Source organism: Saccopteryx bilineata, chromosome 6, assembly GCF_036850765.1.
Source record: "Saccopteryx bilineata isolate mSacBil1 chromosome 6, mSacBil1_pri_phased_curated, whole genome shotgun sequence".
Lineage (NCBI taxonomy): Eukaryota > Metazoa > Chordata > Mammalia > Chiroptera > Emballonuridae > Saccopteryx > Saccopteryx bilineata.
Genome location: NC_089495.1, coordinates 29,438,249 through 29,456,465, shown reverse-complemented (window position 1 = coordinate 29,456,465; position 18,217 = coordinate 29,438,249). Strand labels below are relative to the sequence as shown.

General features: G+C 55.5%; 1 protein-coding gene across 1 annotated transcript in view; it reads right to left on the bottom strand.

Annotated features, from left to right (window-relative positions):
* The window catches only part of ADGRA2 (adhesion G protein-coupled receptor A2), a 37,918-nt gene extending 21,150 nt beyond the window's left edge, over positions 1–16,768 (bottom strand). Inside the window, exons 1-2 of the mRNA XM_066234061.1 lie at positions 16,096–16,768; positions 1,493–1,564 (exon numbers count right to left, since the gene is read on the bottom strand). Coding sequence (XP_066090158.1) covers positions 1,493–1,564; positions 16,096–16,358 — 335 coding nt within the window. The 5' untranslated portion in view covers positions 16,359–16,768. The remainder of the gene's footprint in view (positions 1–1,492; positions 1,565–16,095) is intronic.
* Between the last annotated feature and the right edge of the window lie 1,449 nt (positions 16,769–18,217).

Below are 18,217 nucleotides of genomic sequence, written 5' to 3'. Positions count from 1 at the left end.
TTCTCATATACATGCCGGACTCGATGTAAACCCCATCCTACTTCATTCTCATATACATGCCGGACTCGATGTAAACCCCATCCTACTTCATTCTCATATACATGCCGGACTCGATGTAAACCCCATCCTACTTCATTCTCACATATATGCCGGACTCGATGTAAACCTCATCCTACTTCATTCTCATATATATGCCGGACTCGATGTAAACTCCATCCTACTTCATTCTCACATACATGCCGGACTCGATGTAAACCCCATCCTACTTCATTCTCATATACATGCCGGACTCGATGTAAACCCCATCCTACTTCATTCTCATATATATGCCGGACTCGATGTAAACCCCATCCTACTTCATTCTCATATACATGCCGGACTCGATGTAAACCCCATCCTACTTCATTCTCATATACATGCCGGACTCGATGTAAACCCCATCCTACTTCATTCTCACATATATGCCGGACTTGATGTAAACTCCATCCTACTTCATTCTCATATACATGCCGCTGTGATCTCCACTACACTGTACTCTCTCCGGCTCCTTCAGCGCAGCTTCGACCTTATTCTTTTGTATCCTCCATCGAACCCATTCAAGCCTTTTAGGCAAAATGGTACTAGAGGGGGCAGGGGCCCTGTGGGAGGACCTGGGAATGCCCAGCAGGGTGGGAGCAGAAACGGGAAAGGGGTTTGGAGGAAGGGGAGGTGGAAGCATTCAGTCTCCAGGAAGGACAGGAGGCTCAGTCTTCTGTGGAGGAGACAGGACCCCAAACTCTTGCACAGCCTGTGGGTCCGGGAGCGTGCCAGCTCAACAGGGAACTGACAGAGGGGCTGATCCACCCCCTCATTTGGCAGGTTAAGTGACTTGCCCGTGACTGAATCAAGTCCCCAGCTCTGAGCATAAGTTTCTTTTGGGCCAGCAGGGCCCTCCAGAGTCCAGGGCCAGCCGGTCTGGGTCTGCAGGGCAGGCTGACAGCGGCCGCCGCCGCGGCTCTAACCCAGGCCGGAGGGTGTGGGTTGGAGGCAGGTCAGGGTATGATCACTGTCTCCATCCTCGGCCCAGGGCTCTGGCCCCTGGGGGCTTTGTTGATTTGTTTTTAGGGAAGGAGGAAAGAGGTCTCAGTCACACTAAACCCTCTCTCAGCCCTTTCTTTATGTTGGGCCCCCAGCTGGGAGGAGGCAGAGGCCTCGAGCCAAATATGTGGCTCAGTCCTCATAGCTAATTGCTCATTAAAAAGCATTAATGAGCTTCCCTTAGCCCCATCCCTGCCTAGCGAGGTTTCTCTCCTCCTCTCTGCTGTCACTGGGGAAGAAGCTGGTCTCTCTCGCAGACCAACCCCTCTTTGCCTTCTACTTGGTGGTCAGATCCTGGGCTGGGTCCCAGTGGGTCTGACTCTTGGCCGGCAGGCTCTGGGTTGTGGGGTCCCTCAGCAACCAGTGCTCATGACCAGCATCCTGCAAGTCGGCTCCACCTCGCCCCAGCACTTACAACTTCTCCAGCAGGGGCAGTCCCAAGAAGGATCCATTCCGGAGCCCAGTGATCTTGTTGTTGCTCAAGAGCCTGAAGGAAGAGGGAGAAAACAGATAGGAGAATGTGCCGGTACAAGCTGGAAAGTGTGGACGGAGTGGGCTGCTACTTTCACCACCACAGCCGTGTTGCATTTGCTATAAATGGCACCGCCTCGAGTTGTGCAAACCAGCAGACCCACCATCAACTCCAGGAGACTATAAGAGCCAGCAAATGGTTCAGGCAGATTGGTCAACCCCCCGAGCCCCAGATCAGACATTTCGCCTGCCCTGGGTCCCTCAACAGCCTGGGTCTGACTTAGGGCACTGTAGGTAGGTGGGCTGAGTAGGTAGTAAAGTTGCAATGATCCTTTACACCTCGGATCCACAGGGTCCAGTCCATAATGCCCCCTTCCAGCCTGCCACAGCTCTGTCTAGCTCACGCCATCAGCCAGTGTCGTGAGGACAGTGGTGCGGAGAATGGCCGGGATTGGGTCAGGGCTCTGGCAGGTAGAGCAGGAAGCCCAGTAGGTATGGGGGCAGATGGGAGGAGCTGCCCTTCTTTGGGGTCTCCAACACTTTCTCTGTGAGCTGAGGACTTCACTGGAAGGGGACACTCCCAGCCCAGAGAGGGCCCCAACTCAGAGGGCCTGAGTGCCCCAGCCTCCCTAAGCCTGTCAGAAGCCCGACCAGGAAACTGCCCCCCCCCCCAGCCTTTCTGCCCATCCAGAGTTCTGTTTATTTATTCGTTTGTGTTTAGGGGAGGAGGAAAGAGGCCTCAAGCCAACTGCCTGGACCCACTCTGCCCACCCACTCAGCCTTTCTCTGCCAGGCTCCCTGCCGGGAGGAGGGCATTCCAGACCAGCCAAAGGGCCCAGCTCTTGAGTTAATTGCTTATTAAAACGCTTTAATGAGCCTCTCCACTCAAACTCTTGCCTGCCCTGGGCTGAGGCGAAGGGTTTCTCTTCTTTCTCCTATGGATGGACTTGGGGAGGCCTTGGGGCTTCTTATGAGTGGGCAGCCTCTGAGCTGGACGGCAAGGGAGCGGGCAGGCGCTGAGAGGAGCTGTCAGAGTCCCGCCCCAGAGCTCACTGGGAGTGAGTGGGTGAATATACCAACAGGCAGCAAGAGGACCAGCCAGCTGCCATTCCAGCCGCTCCATGTTCCAGAGGCTCATGGAGCCCTGGCCAGGTAGCTCAGTTAGTTAAAGCACTGCCCGATACATCAAGGTGGTGGTTTTGATCCCTGGTCAGGGCACATACAAGAATCAACCAATGAATGCAGAATGGGTGGAACACATCAATGTTACTGACCCTACCCCCATTTCTCTCTCTGTAAAAGCCAATTAAAAAAAAAAAAGTTTGTGGAGGACAATGGCCAGAATGGAAGCAAGAACAGAAGGGGCTTTCTGGTCAGTGGGAAGGGTGGAAACCTCATCTTCTTCCTCCCTCCTAGCCCTCTGCAGATAGACCCTTCCTACCCTCCCAGTCCCCACCTAACAGTCCCTCCGACGACGGCATTTCCCTGCATGGCCTGAGGTGTGACTGTGTGGAGTTCCGGGTGGGTTTCCAGAGGGCTTCACACACACACAACATTATCTTGATGTTTCCAGAAGTACATCACAGGAGTCACTATATGAGCAATTAGAATTTGAGTCCATCTATTCTTATTTTATGAATTAGGATAGTTTTATATCACATTACACATGGTGGTGGCAAATCATAGTCTTGTCAGTTTTTTTTGTTGTTGTTGTTTTGTCTTTTTTTATTCAGTGAGAGGCGTGGAGGCAGAGACAGACTCCCACATGTGCCCCAACCAGGATCCACCCGGTAAGCTCACTAGGGGGTGATGCTCTGCCCATCTGGGGTGTTGCTCCATTGCTCAACAACCGAGGTCTTCTTAGAGCCTGAGATGGAGCCATGGAGCCATCCTCAGCACCTGGGGCCAACTCACTCCAATCGAGCCATGGTTGCAGGAGGGAAGAGACAGAGAAAGAGAGAGAGAGAGAGAGAGAGAAAAGCGAGAGGGAGAGGAGTGGAAAAGCAGATGGACACTTCTGTGTGCACTGACTGGGAATCGAACACAGGATAACAACACGCTGGGCCAACACTCTACCACTGAGCCAACCGGTCAGGGCCTTGTTAGTTCTTAGTGCCTCTAATGGTCTCATTCAGGCGCTGGTGGGGCTGACGTGGCCCTCTTGGTGGTGACCGGCTCTCTGTGGTGTGACTTTTAAAGCAAAGCCTGCCTCACCTCATCTCCAGTTCATTCCCTCCATTCTCCCCTGGAGTATGAGCTTCAGAGGCTACATTAAAAGTTGGAGAAGGACCCTCGCCAGGTAGTGTAGTTGGTTAGAGCATCATCCTGATACGCCAAGGTTGCCTGCCTGATTCCCCAGTCAAGGCACATATAAGAATCAACCAATGAATACATAAATAGATGGACGACAAATTGATGTTTCTCCCTTTCTCTGTCTCCCTTTCTCTCTCTCTAAAAATCAATAAATTACAAAAAAAAAAAAAAAAACTTTGAGAAGGCAAGAAGACCCCTTAGTATCCTTAGGAATATCAGGGAAGAGTCCTAAACTTTCAGGAAGAATGTGGGAAAAGGGCATCCCTTCCAATCTCCCCAAAGAGGAGAGGGGTCTTTCCCAGGATTGCCTCCTCTCTGGGTTTGTGGGGAGGGAAGAGGCGAGGATGCTGATAGGCGTGGGGGGAGGTTCAAAGGGAGGAAGGAGGGGTATGGAAAGATAGAGGAGCTTGACCAGGCAGTGGCGCAGTGGATAGAGCATCGGCCTGGGACGCTGAGGACCCAGGTTCAAAACCCCAAGATCGCCCACTTGCGCATGGGCTCACAAGTTTGAGTGCGGGGTTGCCGGATTGAGTGTGGGAATCATAGATATAAACCCATGGTTGCTAGCTTGAGCCCAGAGGTCACTGGCTTGAAGTCCAAGGTCACTATCTTGAGCCCAGAGGTCACTGGCTTAAAGCCCAAGGTAGCTGACTTGAGCAAGGGGTCACTGGTTCGGCTGCAACCACCCACTCTCAGTCAAGGCACATATAAGAAAGCAACCAATGAACAACTAGGGAGCCACCACTACGAGCTGATGCTTCTCATCTCTCTCCCTTCCTGTCTGTCTGTCCCTCCATCTCTCTCTCTCTCCTTCTCCCTCTAAAGAAAGAGAGGAAGAGGGGGGGGGGGAATAGGGCTGCCAGATTACCACAGCCCCATCTATGAAGTGGGAGGCCTGAGAACATTATTTCTTAAACTTGGGCTGAGTATAAACCTGTTAAGGGGAGGGAAAAAGTATCTTAATTCCAGTGAAGATGTCTGAGGATTACAGTTTGAGAAACATTGACTTTAGAAATAAAAATCTTGCCTGACCTGTGGTGGCACAGCGGGTAAAGCATCAACCTGGTATGCTGAGGTCACACATTTGAAACCCCGGGCTTGCCTGGTCAAGGCACATATGAGAAGCAACTACTATGAGTTGATGCTTCCCCCAACCCGGCTTCTCTAAAAACAACAACAACAATCAAAAAAACAAGAAAGAAATTAAAATCTTATACTATGAAAATATCTCTTAATCAAAAGTTATCTGGAAAAGATTTTTAAAAGATCATTGAATTGAAAACATAATATTTAAAAATCCTCCAACTCCCAAATCTCTGAGATTAAAACCTGGGATCCTAATTTGAGAACCCTGTCCAGAGAGGTCTCTAGTGTTGGGGTGAAAGTACCCACATTCTCCAGACATTTTTGGCCTTTATTCCCTGGACTCCAAATTTTTTTTTTTAATTTTATTTATTCATTTTTAGAGAGGAGAGAGAGAGACAGAGAGAAGGGGGGAGGAGCTGGAAGCATCAACTCCCATATGTGCCTTGACCAGGCAAGCCCAGCGTTTTGAACCAGCGACCTCAGCATTCCCAGGTCGATGCTTTATCCACTGCACCACCACAGGTCAGTGGACTCCAAATTTTTTAACCGAGAGCTCACCAACAGAAGTACGAAACGAGCCGCATATGGAATTTAAAATGTTTAAGTAGCCAAGAGTTTTAAAAGCTTTAAATTAACTTTAATATTTAACTTAACCCATATATCCAAAATGTTATTATTTCACCATGTAATTAATATTCAAAGTTATTGAGATATTTATTTTCTTTTTCTTTCTTTTATTTTTTTATTTTTTATTTTTTTTTTTACAGAGGCAGAGATAGACAGGGACAGACAGACAGGAATGGAGAGAGATGAGAAGCATCAATCATCAGTTTCTCGCTGCGCGTTGCGACTTCTTAGTTGTTCATTGATTGCTTTCTCACATGCGCCTTGGCCCACCGAGTAACCCCCTGCTGGAGCCAGCGACCTTGGGTCCAAGCTGGTGAGCTCTTTGCTCAAGCCAGATGAGCCTGTGCTCAAGCTGGCGACCTCGGGGTCTCGAACCTGGGTCCTTCCGCATCCCAGTTCGACGCTCCATCCACTGCGCCACCACCTGGTCAGGCTTCTTTCTTTTATTTTATTTTGGGCTAAGTCTTCAGAATCCGGTACATGCCCCTCCCCAGCACGTCTCAGTCAGGACCTGACACTGCAGGTGCTCAGGAGCCACGTGGGGCTCTTGGCCTCACCCCTTCTCCAGCCTCCTGGGGCCAGCTCCTCCCGAGAGGAAGTCTAGATTGCATGAGATCCTGAGGCGGCCGGGCCGGTGGTCATGTGTCTGCATGTGTGTGGCGTGGTAGCAGAGCCAAAGATCATAGACCAGCCCCTGAGGCAGGTGAGGACCAGCCTCGGGCCCAGAACAGCTCGTCCCTAGCGTTCCACCCCTCTCCGTCCTGACCCCACATGGCCTGCCAGCCAGAGGCAGCCTCTGTTGTGCTGGGGGGGAGGGAGCAGGATGGGGGGGGGGTCAGCTGTAGCTCAGCTTCCAGCTTGGCTAACTGGGTGCAAAGTCCAGCCCTGAAAGTCTTTTTTTTTTTTTAAATTTAATTTAATTTAATTTTTTTTTACAGAGACAGAGAGAGAGTCAGAGAGAGGGATAGATAGGGACAGACAGACAGGAACGGAGAGAGATGAGAAGCATCAATCATCAGTTTTTCATTGCGACACCTTAGTTGTTCATTGATTGCTTTCTCATATGTGCCTTGACCGCGGGCCTTCAGCAGACCGAGTAACCCCTTGCTCGAGCCAGTGACCTTGGGTCCAAGCTGGTGAACTTGGCTCAAACCAGATGAGCCCACGCTCAAGCTGGCGACCTTGGGGTCTTGAACCTGGGTCCTCGGCATCCCAGTCCGACGCTCTATCCACTGCGCCATCGCCTGGTCAGGCAAGCCCTGAAAGTCTTAAAATGAGAATCTTCCCTTTGTTGTAGAGAACATGTCCTTGGTGCCCCACCCTCTAAGCCACTCACAAAAGCAGGGACACCAGGAAAACAGCATCACATCCTTCTCCACTGGGCCCCCTTCTTGCCATATTTCCAGTTCTTGGACAGATTTTAGGCAGACATTTGTATGATTCAAGTGCCCCACTACCCAGAATTGGGTCTTCTGGCCTTAGTAACCCAGACAGAGTTAAGAAAATTTTATTTTAGACCCAGATTATCCAGAGAATGGCCTCAGTTGTGCTTGTCGGGTTATTTCTCTGGAGGTGCCCTTGTGGGTCTGGTGAGGGAGGTGAGGGCAGTGGTTGGGTCTGGAGTTGTTACAGGCAGGTAGTAAGCTGGCGGTTTCAGGGCTGCTTAGGGCCGATGAAAACACACACACAGCCTCGCCCAATGGGGAGAAAAACGCTCCCACCATGCTAGGCTGTCTCACGGGAGGACGACAGGCAGGGCAACCCCACTGGTCAAGCAGAGGAGGGAGCCTCAGCCCCACAGTTCTTTCCAGCATTTGCAGACACGGGGCCAGTATGCCCCATCTTAACAACCCCTCTCCCCTCAACTACCACGCAGACACTTCCTGGGCCTGCACCAGCCTCTGGCCCTGCACCAGCCCGGGGAGCCAGCCACGGGGAGCCAGCCACGGGGACTTCCCTCCCAACCACGCTGGCTCCGCTGTGCAGGCCCCTGGCCGGCCCAGCCCAGCATCTGCAGCCCCCCACCCAGCTCCCACCACCATCTGTCACTCCAACATCGAATTTTCATAGGAGAGCAGCCAGTGCCTGGAGCCCCCTCTTCCCTACCCAGAGTCTGAAACCTGGCCAAGGAGAGGGGCACAGCGAGTCCGTTTCAGAACGCTCTCCCAGCTAGGGTCCTATTTTAGGGAACAGAAGCCAGCGGAGCTACCACTAATGAGGCTAGAGGCCAAGGGAGCGAGTGGCTGGCGTCTACAGAGAGGCCCTGTGGCCTCTGGGAAGCCACAGGAACTCACCAGATCCCAGCCCGACATCAAAGATGACCCTGTAGGGGTCATCAGGGCAGGACTCTGTGGGCGTGGGGCCAGCACATGCCTGAACCAAACGGTCTCCCACGTGCAGGCAGTCATACATGTAAGACAGCCCAGCCCGCCCCAGAGAGGCAAGGGCCACAGGTCTGGATGGCGGGGAGCTATCTCTTAGAGAGTCTGAGCCTGGAATTCAGGGCACCCCTGAGGTCTTCTAGGTTGGGAAGGCCCCGTCTCTAATAACTGCTGCTGGCACCTTGGCAGTGTCTTAGGGGAGGAAGGTGCTCTGCTGGCTGATACCAAAAAAACTTCAGGCCCATAATCCACCCTGATCATCAAGGTGACACTGGACTGCCAGCTTCCCCTGCCGGTACAATGCCTGGGACCTCTGAGCAATTCCAGGGACCACAAAGATGTCTAAAACCTAAATAAATCATCGCCTCTTAATTATAAATGCTACAAAATTGAAATAAATGCCTAAATAACCACCAAATATATCATACTATGTCAATTAGCAATAACTTACTTTTCCTCAAGGATGGGGTGCATCTTAGTGTGGGTGATATGCAGTAGGGCCCCCCAAAGGGAGACTGCTTCCAGTCCCCAGGCTCCCCTCTGGCGCACACCCTCAGGCTAAAGGCCGCCTTCCTGTGGCTTTCGCTCCCTGGCTGTCTTCATGTCCACTTAGCCCCATTGCAGGGGACATAAAAGTTGGAGAGGACATTCAACACTCCTGTACTTTCCATGGTCCTGTCCCTCGGCTGGAAGCCTGTTCCGTCAGCCCTGGCCTCCTACTGGTCAGCAGGAGACTCAGGTAAGGCCCTCCTTTCAGGCTGCACAGGGTCATCATGTCCTGAGACAGCCTCTGACCTCTGCCTCGCAGCTGGGCTGTCCAGACGGGGCCTTAGGTCAAGGGCAAGAGAGAGAAGTCTCACGATGGCTCCTATGAATGGGGCTTCCTTGTCTCCTTCTCTCTAATTTACCCTCTCCACAAGGCACCCCATCTTGGTGGGGAGCAGGTGTTTGTGGTAGGTGACCAGTGTGCTCTGATGGGGATTTGGGGGTTCCCAGCTTCCTAGCTTGAGCACATGGAATAGAGTCTGCTGTGATCTTTCAAACCTGGGCATTCATTCATTCATTCATTCATTCTTCTAACCTACATGAACACCCATGTGGGCTCATTTCTGTGCAACACAGTAGTCCTTCAGATACAAATGAGACAGGGTTCCTACAGTCTCCCACGCACGCACGGAAGGTGGAGGGAGACGTGTCAGGCAGGATGGAATGTTTGTGTGTCCACCTGACTTAAGGAAGCTGGGAAGTTACATCAACACTTTCTCTACACATGGCCTAAAATCTTAGCACTGGGAAGCCAAGCTTTTGGGTGAAGAAAGTGGAAAGTGAGTTTCTTTTTAAATACAAGTAAACTTGAAAGGACTAATCTCTTATCAGCCTTTTTTACACAAGTATAAATTATCTCTACTCCAGGGGTAGTCAACCTTTTTATACCTACCGCCCACTTTTGTATCTCTGTTAGTAGTAAAATTTTCTAACCGCCCACCAGTTCCACAGTAATGGTGATTTATAAAGTAGGGAAGTAATTTTACTTTATAAAATTTATAAAGCAGAGTTACAGCAAGTTAAAGCATATAATAATAATTACTTACCAAGTACTTTATGTCGGATTTTCACTGTTTGGCAGAATAGATCTTTATAAAACAACTTAGTATAGTTAAATCTATCTTTTTATTTATACTTTGGTTGCTCTGCTACTGCCCACCATGAAAGCTGGAACGCCCACTAGTGGGTGGTAGGGACCAGGTTGACTACCACTGCTCTACTCCTTCCACCAGTTTTCTGCAGGAGTCCGAGCCTGTCCTGCGTTGTGGGTCTGTATTCAGTTTCTATGACAGGGCTCTGCCACCCTGAGGGCAGAGGCCAGGTCTCTCAGCTCCTGGCCTGGGGCTGGGCACATAGCACATTGGATGAATAAGTGGGTGGGTGTCTGGAAGGACAGAGCTCCAGGGAAGGTGGGGTCCTCACTAGAGAGTTCATGCTGAACCCTGATTTTCCTGAGTTAGGGGCAGCGTCCTCTTACCTTCATTATCCACCCCCTCCCACCGCTCAGGCCGACTTGGCAGAGCTGACTCCTGAGCTCACTCTGCTCTCGGAACAGCTCTTCCGGGACACCATAGGGGTCATACAGCCCAGAAGCTGACGGGAGAGGGAGAGGAAACACCAGGACCAATGCATTATTAGAGGCCATGGCCGCACTTTTCCTGGGTGAGTCTGTTTCAAATGCTCTGTGTGATGACAGCAGCCCCCTAAACACTTAAATTTGTTCGGCTATGATTGGGGTGGATGCCCCTTTTTCCTGGCTCCCAAATCCATGAGGAGGATGTGGATTCACAGATCTCCCCTGCCCTGTCCCCAGGGATGACATCTCTGATTGGTCAGCGTGGGAAGAGCTGCCCGGGGGAGAGCAGGAGCCCTGGGGTCTGGCTAGGAGCTGTGTGACCTTGGGCAGGTCTGCCCCTCTCTTGGGGTTTTCTTCTCTATAGAAGGAGGGTCTGTCCTGAAGACTCACTCCTCATACTTGATGGCTTTTCCCATCCTGGATATGGAGACTCTGGGAGCCCGAGGTCTAGGGTTTCTGCCTCACTACACAGTTCCCAGCAGGCACAAGGCCCGAGGGGGAGGGGGCTCAGACCTTCCCTTCCCAGCTGGGAGACGTCTGGCCCCTCAAGTTCAGGCTGGAACTCCCTCTCAGGCCCCTCCTTCGGCCCCATCGCCGGCTTCTCTGTGACAGATCGGTTCCCCTGCCCCTCACCTGGCCCCATCCATCTTGCACACCCTTTGCTCCCCCATCGGCCTCTCCCCGCTTCCAGGGCCGGAAAAGATGGGTCCTGGGAGGCTGCCTGGGCAGCTAACTCCAATTTCTCTGCTCCCCCACCCACATCACCCAGACCGAAAAACAAAGGAATGTTCTGGAGTTGGGGAAGGATGCCCCCTCCCCGAGGAGGGAGGAAGGGGAGGAGGGAGCCTTGTCCTGTCAGTGTCTGGGCCCTAAATAGAACAGAGCGGCTGGGCTGGGGTAATGAAAATAAACAGCCCCTCTGAACAGCCCCTTCCTAGCAGATACCGGATTTTCCTTCTGGTTCCTCAGCCCAGGGCCACTTCCCTGCTCTCTCCTCCCCTGCTCCCGGGCTGATCCCAGAGACACAGGGCACTCTGTCTCAGGGTGATGGCGGCACTGGGGGTCCTGGCCAGGCTGTGCAGCACGGGGGAGCTCGTCCCCGCTCTCTAGGCTTTGGTGAGGAAAGCCTCCTGAGTGGGGCCAGGGATCAACTCAGAGGTGGCTGGAACGTGTTCTCCCTCAGGAAAAGGTTCTTATCCCAATGACTCCCATGTGGCATAAACTTAGAAACACTCTCTCCTTTTAAAAACATGACCCCAAATTGAAGGGTCAATTTCTGGTTAGGTTCAAATTACACTGGCTTGCCTATGACTTGAGGGGAAATTCTCAGACTTGCCCCCAGGACTAGGGGTTGCCCCCCCCTCCCCAACACAAAGGGGTGATCCATGGCAGCCAGCAGCAAGGAGCTTCCTTGGGCATCAGGAATGCCTGGGTTCATTCGCGGGTTCTGAATAGGGCAGGCCAAATAACCCATTCTGGTCCTGGGCCCACTGGAGAATCAGTTCTAGGTGTTGTCTTTGGAGCTTGGTGCTATGGCCTCTCCAGTCTCTTGGGTGTGATCAAGACTCAATCAGCGAACCCCAGAGTGCTCTGTTCTCTGCCCCGTGATCACCAGGGACCAGGGACCCCCCCCCCCTGACCCCCGACCCACCGAGCTGTCTTGCACCAGGGGAGGAGCCTGAAGGGCAAGGGATACCAGGACCTCCAGGAAGCGTCTGGCTGCCTCCTGCCCCTCTAGCAGGCAGGTGGCAAGAGTCAGTGAGGGACTTAAACTTCTTCTGGGTTTCTCCTTTCAGAAAAGCGGGGTCCTGGACCCCACGCGGGGTGTTGCTGCTCAGACCTCGCACCATTGCAGGGTAAAGAAGTTGTGTTGGAGTGTCTTGGCCTCCTCCTACCTCTGCTTCTTCCTTCTTTTCTTCCCTTTTCTTTCTCTTCACTCTCTCCCCCTCCCCCCGCCCCCCTCCTCCCCTCACAAAAGCTCTCTGTACACAGCCACTTCCTCTGGCTGCTGTCTCTGAGCCCAGACCTTATGAGAACCATATGGGAGAAAGAGGCTGGGAGCGAAGGGGGTGGGGGAGCCAGCGTGGAACCGCCCCTCCAGCCGGCATCGCTCCACTCCCCTCGGGCGACGTGCATAGCAGTGGGTACACTCTGCCCCACACTCCCCTAACTGGATCCTGGTAGCTGGGGTGAGGGGCACTGCGGGGAGGCCTCAGTCCAGAGCTGGAGGTCCAGAGGGAGATTTGTGCCCCAGAACCACTTCCCTGAGGCTGGAGCAAGTTGCTGTGAAGTGGCTGCCTGCACCCCACAGTGCTTCTGATCACCAAACTCACAGCAAAGGGACTCAGCCATGACTAGGCACATCTGCGTGGCGACGCCCCTCTCCCCTATGTGGGCAGTCTGTGTGGTGGGCGACCCCCCTCACCAGGTAGGCGGAATGGATGAGGGTTTGTTGGCTCTGGGAGAATCTGTAGTGACCTGTCCGTCCCGTGTCTGGCTCCCTCCCCACCCAGACTTGGAATGTTCCCAGGTCAAAAGGGCCTGGGTCCTGCTGGGAAGGAACAAGGTTTTTAAAAGCAGCTTTTGTATCCATGGGGTCCCAAGTCCAGCCAGGTGAACAGCGCGTCCCTGACCTGAGAGGACCGCTAAGAGAACCTGCCCAGCTGGCCCCGAGGTGGTGTCAGCTAGCATGAGGACTATTAGCCAGAGCCCAGACCTCCCTTGCCCGGCTGTGAAGCGTAGACGTGGGGGCTGGACATGGGGACCTCTGAGGCCCTTTGCAGTGCAAACAGGTCTAGAAATTTATGACACTAGCTGGTATCCTCTGAGGGGCTGATCAGAGGTCCTGGGAGGTCCTCTTAGGAGATTTCCTTCTGGAGTTATCTATCATCAGTCCTTCTCTGGAGTTCCTTATAATGCCTCCTCCCCAGTACTCTGTCGGGGCAAACCAGAGGGCAGGCCCATCAGCTGCTGCCCAGGAGTGGGTCCACAGCTGACAGTGGTCTGCACCTCCGTCCCACATCCAGGTCCTCCCTGTAATAAGCCACCCCCTAGCCCAGGAAACTTTCCCCCATAAAGGACAGGAGCATAAGTGCCCCAGCTGTCCTGCGGACTGGGGGACTGGGCCTCGGGATGGGGGTGGGTGGTGGGTGGGGGGGACAGATGGGTCGGGAAGGAAGCCAAGAGGTCTACTCTCCTGGAAAACTGCAAATGAAAATCCACTGGGTGGGGGGAGCAAAGGGTGGGAGGGGGCACGTAGTCTACAAGAACAGAAGGCAGAAGTTGAGGTAATGGGGTGGAGGTGGGAGGGTTTTCCGTGAGGTAAGGAGGGTTGTTCACAGAAATGCCTTTGTTCCGCTTGGAGGCCTCTCTGAGCAGAGGCTCTTTGCAGACAGGCCCCCTATCTAGCACTTTCTCTGCCTAAACAGTCCCAGCACCAGTGCCTGCACCCAGTGCCGGCCAGGCTTCCCAAGGTGGAGTCCCACTTCCCGAGGACCTTTCAGCGGGGTGGTGTGTGGAGGGGCTGGGATCTGGGGGCTCATTCTGGAAGAAAGCAGGGGAGGAGGGAAGACAAAGCCACTGTCAACGCTGTGGGCTCAAGTCCTGTTGTCTGCACCAGGTGACAGGTAGAAAGGTGAGGGGGGAAATGTGTGTGGAAGAACGAGAAGAGTAAGCAGGAGTGTGGGAGGGTGTGGAGGAGGCGTTCGTGCTCCGGCCTCCCACTCTCTGCCAGGCTGAGGCGGCAGCCCCTTTCCAGGCCTCTCGTCCTCCTTCCCTCAAGATGCACACTGGGGTGGGGATGGTGTGCTGGCCAGACTGAGCCCGGAGGAGAATCCCGGCCTGGCTTCTGCTGAAGACCAACTGGGCTGCTTTTTCCTTCAGGAGCCAGCATAGTGGGGTGGGGGGGGGCAGTAATCAGGATCAGGATCGTGTGTGTGTGTGTGTGTGTGTGTGTGTGTGTGTGTGTGTGTGTGAGAGAGAGAGAGAGAGAGGGGGGGGGGAGGAGAGAGAGAGAGAGAGAGAGAGAGAGAGTTTAAGAAATATGCCTGCGGCTGAGGTTCAGTCACACTGTCGTCTGAGGGGCTGGAGGCTCTCCGGGTCTTCTCTGGCCTGCCCTTTCTGTTGTCCCTGGGAGAACGTCCAGCCAGGCTCCACGGGCTGCTCCTTTGGAAGGTACCCTAAAGGCAGCTAGGCCAGTGACCTGAGACAAAGGGGGTCATTCCTCTAGGGATGGTTTGGGGTGGGAAGGTGATCTAGCAGTCCTGTCTGCTGCCACCCTGTCATGATACAGTCTCACCCAGATGGCCCAGCTCTCTCCTTGGAGTGGCGTCCATGGGAATTAGCCATGGCTGGAAAGGGTTAGCTGTCAAGTCATTCTAAGATGTATTGCTAGTCCCCCTTTTAGTGTTTCCCCCCTTCCTTCTGCCTTGAATGTGCTGGGATTCCCTAATCCCAACAAACAGACAGAGAGAGAGACAGCGTTCTTCCCAGGTGTGTGAGCACAGGCACAAGATCCAGTACACACACACACACACACACCCCTTAGAACTGAATCGTCACGGCCCAGTGTGGACTCGGCACAGTCACGGGCCCAGCGACTCCACACAGCAAGCAGTTTTCTCCTTTAGAAGTGAGTGGGCTGGGAAATGCTGGGCCTGTCTGGACACTAGTGGACACTCAGCAGGACCTGTAATGAGCATCCACAGCTGCCTTCCCAGGCCACAGCCATAGCCCTGAGCTGCTGGGCGGCGGGATAGAGCACATACTGCCTCCACCCCTGCACATACACACACCCCGGTCAGGGAAAGCGCAGGCCAGGGGCCAGCGTCAGAGGCTGACCAGCGTTGTCCTGTCAGGAAGTGGGCAGCCGCTGAACTCGCCCAACCAGAGGCGTTACTGTATTGTTCTGGACACAATCAGAGAGACTGTGCGCCAGCCCCAACTCGGGCAAGGGGCGTTGGGGAAACGGTTGCCACTGGGGTCAGGAGGACAGGGAAGGGGAAGCCGCTTGGAGGCTGGATCCAGGACAGGAAAGGGCTGCCAGGACTGCCTGACCCTCCACTCCACAGTGCGCGTGGAGCCCCAAGCACGTGGTCAGGGCAGGAAATCGCTGCCGTGGGGAGAGAGGTTGCGGGGATCTCAGACCCCCATGAGGAGGCTTGGAGCCCGGTGCCAGCAATGCGAGGACTCAATAAAGCGCCGGCTGCAAGGGGAAACGGGATGACGGAAGGCCAGAAGGCAGTCGCCTTCCTCTCGGCCAGGTTTCTTTCTTAGCAATCTTTGCTCTAAAATGTCAATCGAGAAACAGCCAAAACTGGTGTCACATCCAGGGGAGGAAAGAAGCGGGCGGGCGGGATGCAGGACTCAGCGGAGAGCTCACTTCCTAGATGCGCGCGGCGGGAGAGGGGTCCGCAAGGAGTGAATAGAGACGCCAGGGTCCCATACGGACCAGAAGCGCCTGCGTCCCCCGGACAGAGATTCCTGAACCCACCCTCCCGCCTGCCCTAAGCAGACCCACTGGCTGGAAGCCGGCTGGCAGGCTCCGAGAGCGAACGCAGCGCCCCCCACTGGAGGAGCCGGGCCCGCGGGGCGAACCGGGGAGACTCCTGTCCGGCCAGGGGCGCGCCGACGGTGCTAACGACCACTGCCGGGCGGCCGTTGATCTTTCCTACTTTTCCCCATCGACCAACCTCAGGTCCCGAAGTTCGCAACACAACCCGGCTGGAAACTCAAGGGGCGTGGGCGTGCTGCCAGCGCGCGTTCCCCTCACCTGGGCAGGTGAGTGGGCGCCGCGGTGCCTCCCCCTGGGTCGCTCCCGTCCCCGAAGCGCCTTCTTCCCTCCACACCCATGGAGCCCTAGTCTCTCCCCTGGTTCTCCAAGTCTCCCTCTCGGTGCCTGGACTCAGGCCTCTCCCAGAGGCTCTGAGTGGCGGCCGTGTCCCGTGTCCCAGTCCCCCTCTTCCCGCTCCTAACGTCTTGTCTCCATTGGTTCCCCGGCCGGCCGAGTAGGGTACTCACAGGGTAACGGTGCCGTTAGGCAGGAGGCCGGGCTCGGGAGGCTCCGGGAGGTCCCCGGCGCCGCACACCACCCTCCTGCGCGCTGGGTTGGGGGCGCCGCCGGCTAGCCCCTTGGGCCGCTCCCCCGAGCACTTGCAGCTGCGGATGGGGACGGGGCAGCCGGGCGCGCCCCGGGTCTCGCGCGCCAGGAGCAGGAGCCACGGCAGCAGCGGCAGCAGCAGGCGCGCGGGCGCCCCCCGCATCCTGCGTCCCCCGGCGCCCATCAGCCCATAGCCCCGCGGGGACGACAGCGCTGGGGCCGGTCTGCGCGCGGCCCGGAGGGCCCCCGGCGTGCGGGAGGCGTGCTCAGCAGGGGCCCGGGGCGCCCGAGGGCGGGGCGGGGGGCCCTGGGCGGAGGCGAGCCCCGGGGTCCCCGCCGCCGCGCCCCGGGGGCATGTCCGGCGAGCGCCCCGGCGGGGAGGACGCCGGCGCGGCTGTCAGCGGAGAGCTCGCGGCCCTCCGCAGCGCAGCCGGAGTCTCTGCGCGCTGCTCCCGGGCTGGCGGAGGCCGGGCCCCTCGGCGGCTCCTGCCCCCTCAGTGCTGGACTGGGACCTAACGGATCGCGCCGGGCCCCTGCTGCCGCCGCCGCCGCCGCCGCCCCGTGCCATGGATGGAGGCAACTCCGCGCCGCGCAGCTCCCGCCGCCGCCAGACCCCGCCCGCCTTCCCGAGGGGGCGCCCTCCCCTCGCCGGCTCGTCCGCGAGGCCCTAGCGCCTGCTGATGCGCAGCCAGGCCGGTGCCCTGCTCCGCGCCAGAGCCGGCAAGCCGACCTGAGGCCCTGCGTGTCCTCTGCACCCACCGGGAACCCAGACTCCTTCTCTCTCCTGCCCCTTTCCGCAGCCCATCTCAGACCTTCAAGCCCACCGCCATCACTTTCCTCAAAACCTTCCCTTATGCGCATCCAGCTCGTATCCCGATTGTGTTTGTGGGGCTTTCCTTGACGTACCGGATTGACAGGAGATGTCTGGTGCTCCATGTTTTGAATTGAACGTTGTTCACCGCTCTAGGGTTGCTGAGACTCGGCTTCCCTTGGCCTCTGACCTGAAGGGTCAGTCTGGAACCCGGCTGTCACTCTCATACCCCTAGTTCAGCCCCCACAGGACACAGCCTGAGACGAGGGAGGCCCAGACCCTCCTCTGCTGGTGTGACCTTGCCCAGCGGGGAGTGCATGTCAGTTGGTCAAGCAGGGGGCAAAGGCCAAGGCAGACAGCCTAGATCTTTACTTTTTCCACGTCTCAGCGTGTGTTTGTGGGTGGGTAGTGCAGTGGGAATGAGGGGACCCAAGAAGAGGAAAAGCAGGAATCTGCGGGGTATGGAAAGAGTACTGTGTTGTGAGTCAGAAGAACCCATTCCAGACAGTTCTGTGTGACTTGCACACAACCCCTAACATCCTGGGGTATCTAATTTCTGGAGTCAAAATGGGGCCCTGCCTGCTCCCCCCTCCCCCCCAGTTTATGAATGTAAGTTGTGGCATGAGAATGAGCGAGTGAGCGAGAGCGGGCACTGGGTTGCCAGAGGCAGAGAGCTGGTGGCTTTGAGCAAGGTCTGATCTTGACAACTGGGGATGGGGATGAGAATTATCTGTGAGTCTTGGATGGACTGTAATGCAAGCTGGGAACGGGGCTGGGAACAGAAAGAGAGAGGTGCGGCCCAGTGTGTCTGCTTCCTTGGTTTCCCCGCAAAGGCTGACTTTTCTGCCACTTAACAGAGCCTTGCTGTTGACGGGCAGGCAGCTTGGGTTGGATGATTCCTGGACTGAACTCCTGTACATCCTTCACTGTGCCACCAAAGTGGTCTCTACGGCGACCACCACCCTCTCTCTGCGTTCTTGGCCCTGCTGGTGGTGAGTGTGGCACCATTTCCAGCATGGTGGTCTCTGAGGGGTCTCCCACCCCCCTTTGCAGGGAAGCAGCTTTTCTCCCTTACCGTTGGTGGCAGACATGGGCCCAGACACTGGCTTCTTCACTTTCCCTCTCTGGCTCCACAAGTCTCTCCCAGTTGCAGGCTCTGGTTCCTTCAACTTCCAAATATAAATAAATAGTGATTGCAAATGGAGGAAAAGAGGAGGGCAGCGGAGTCCTCA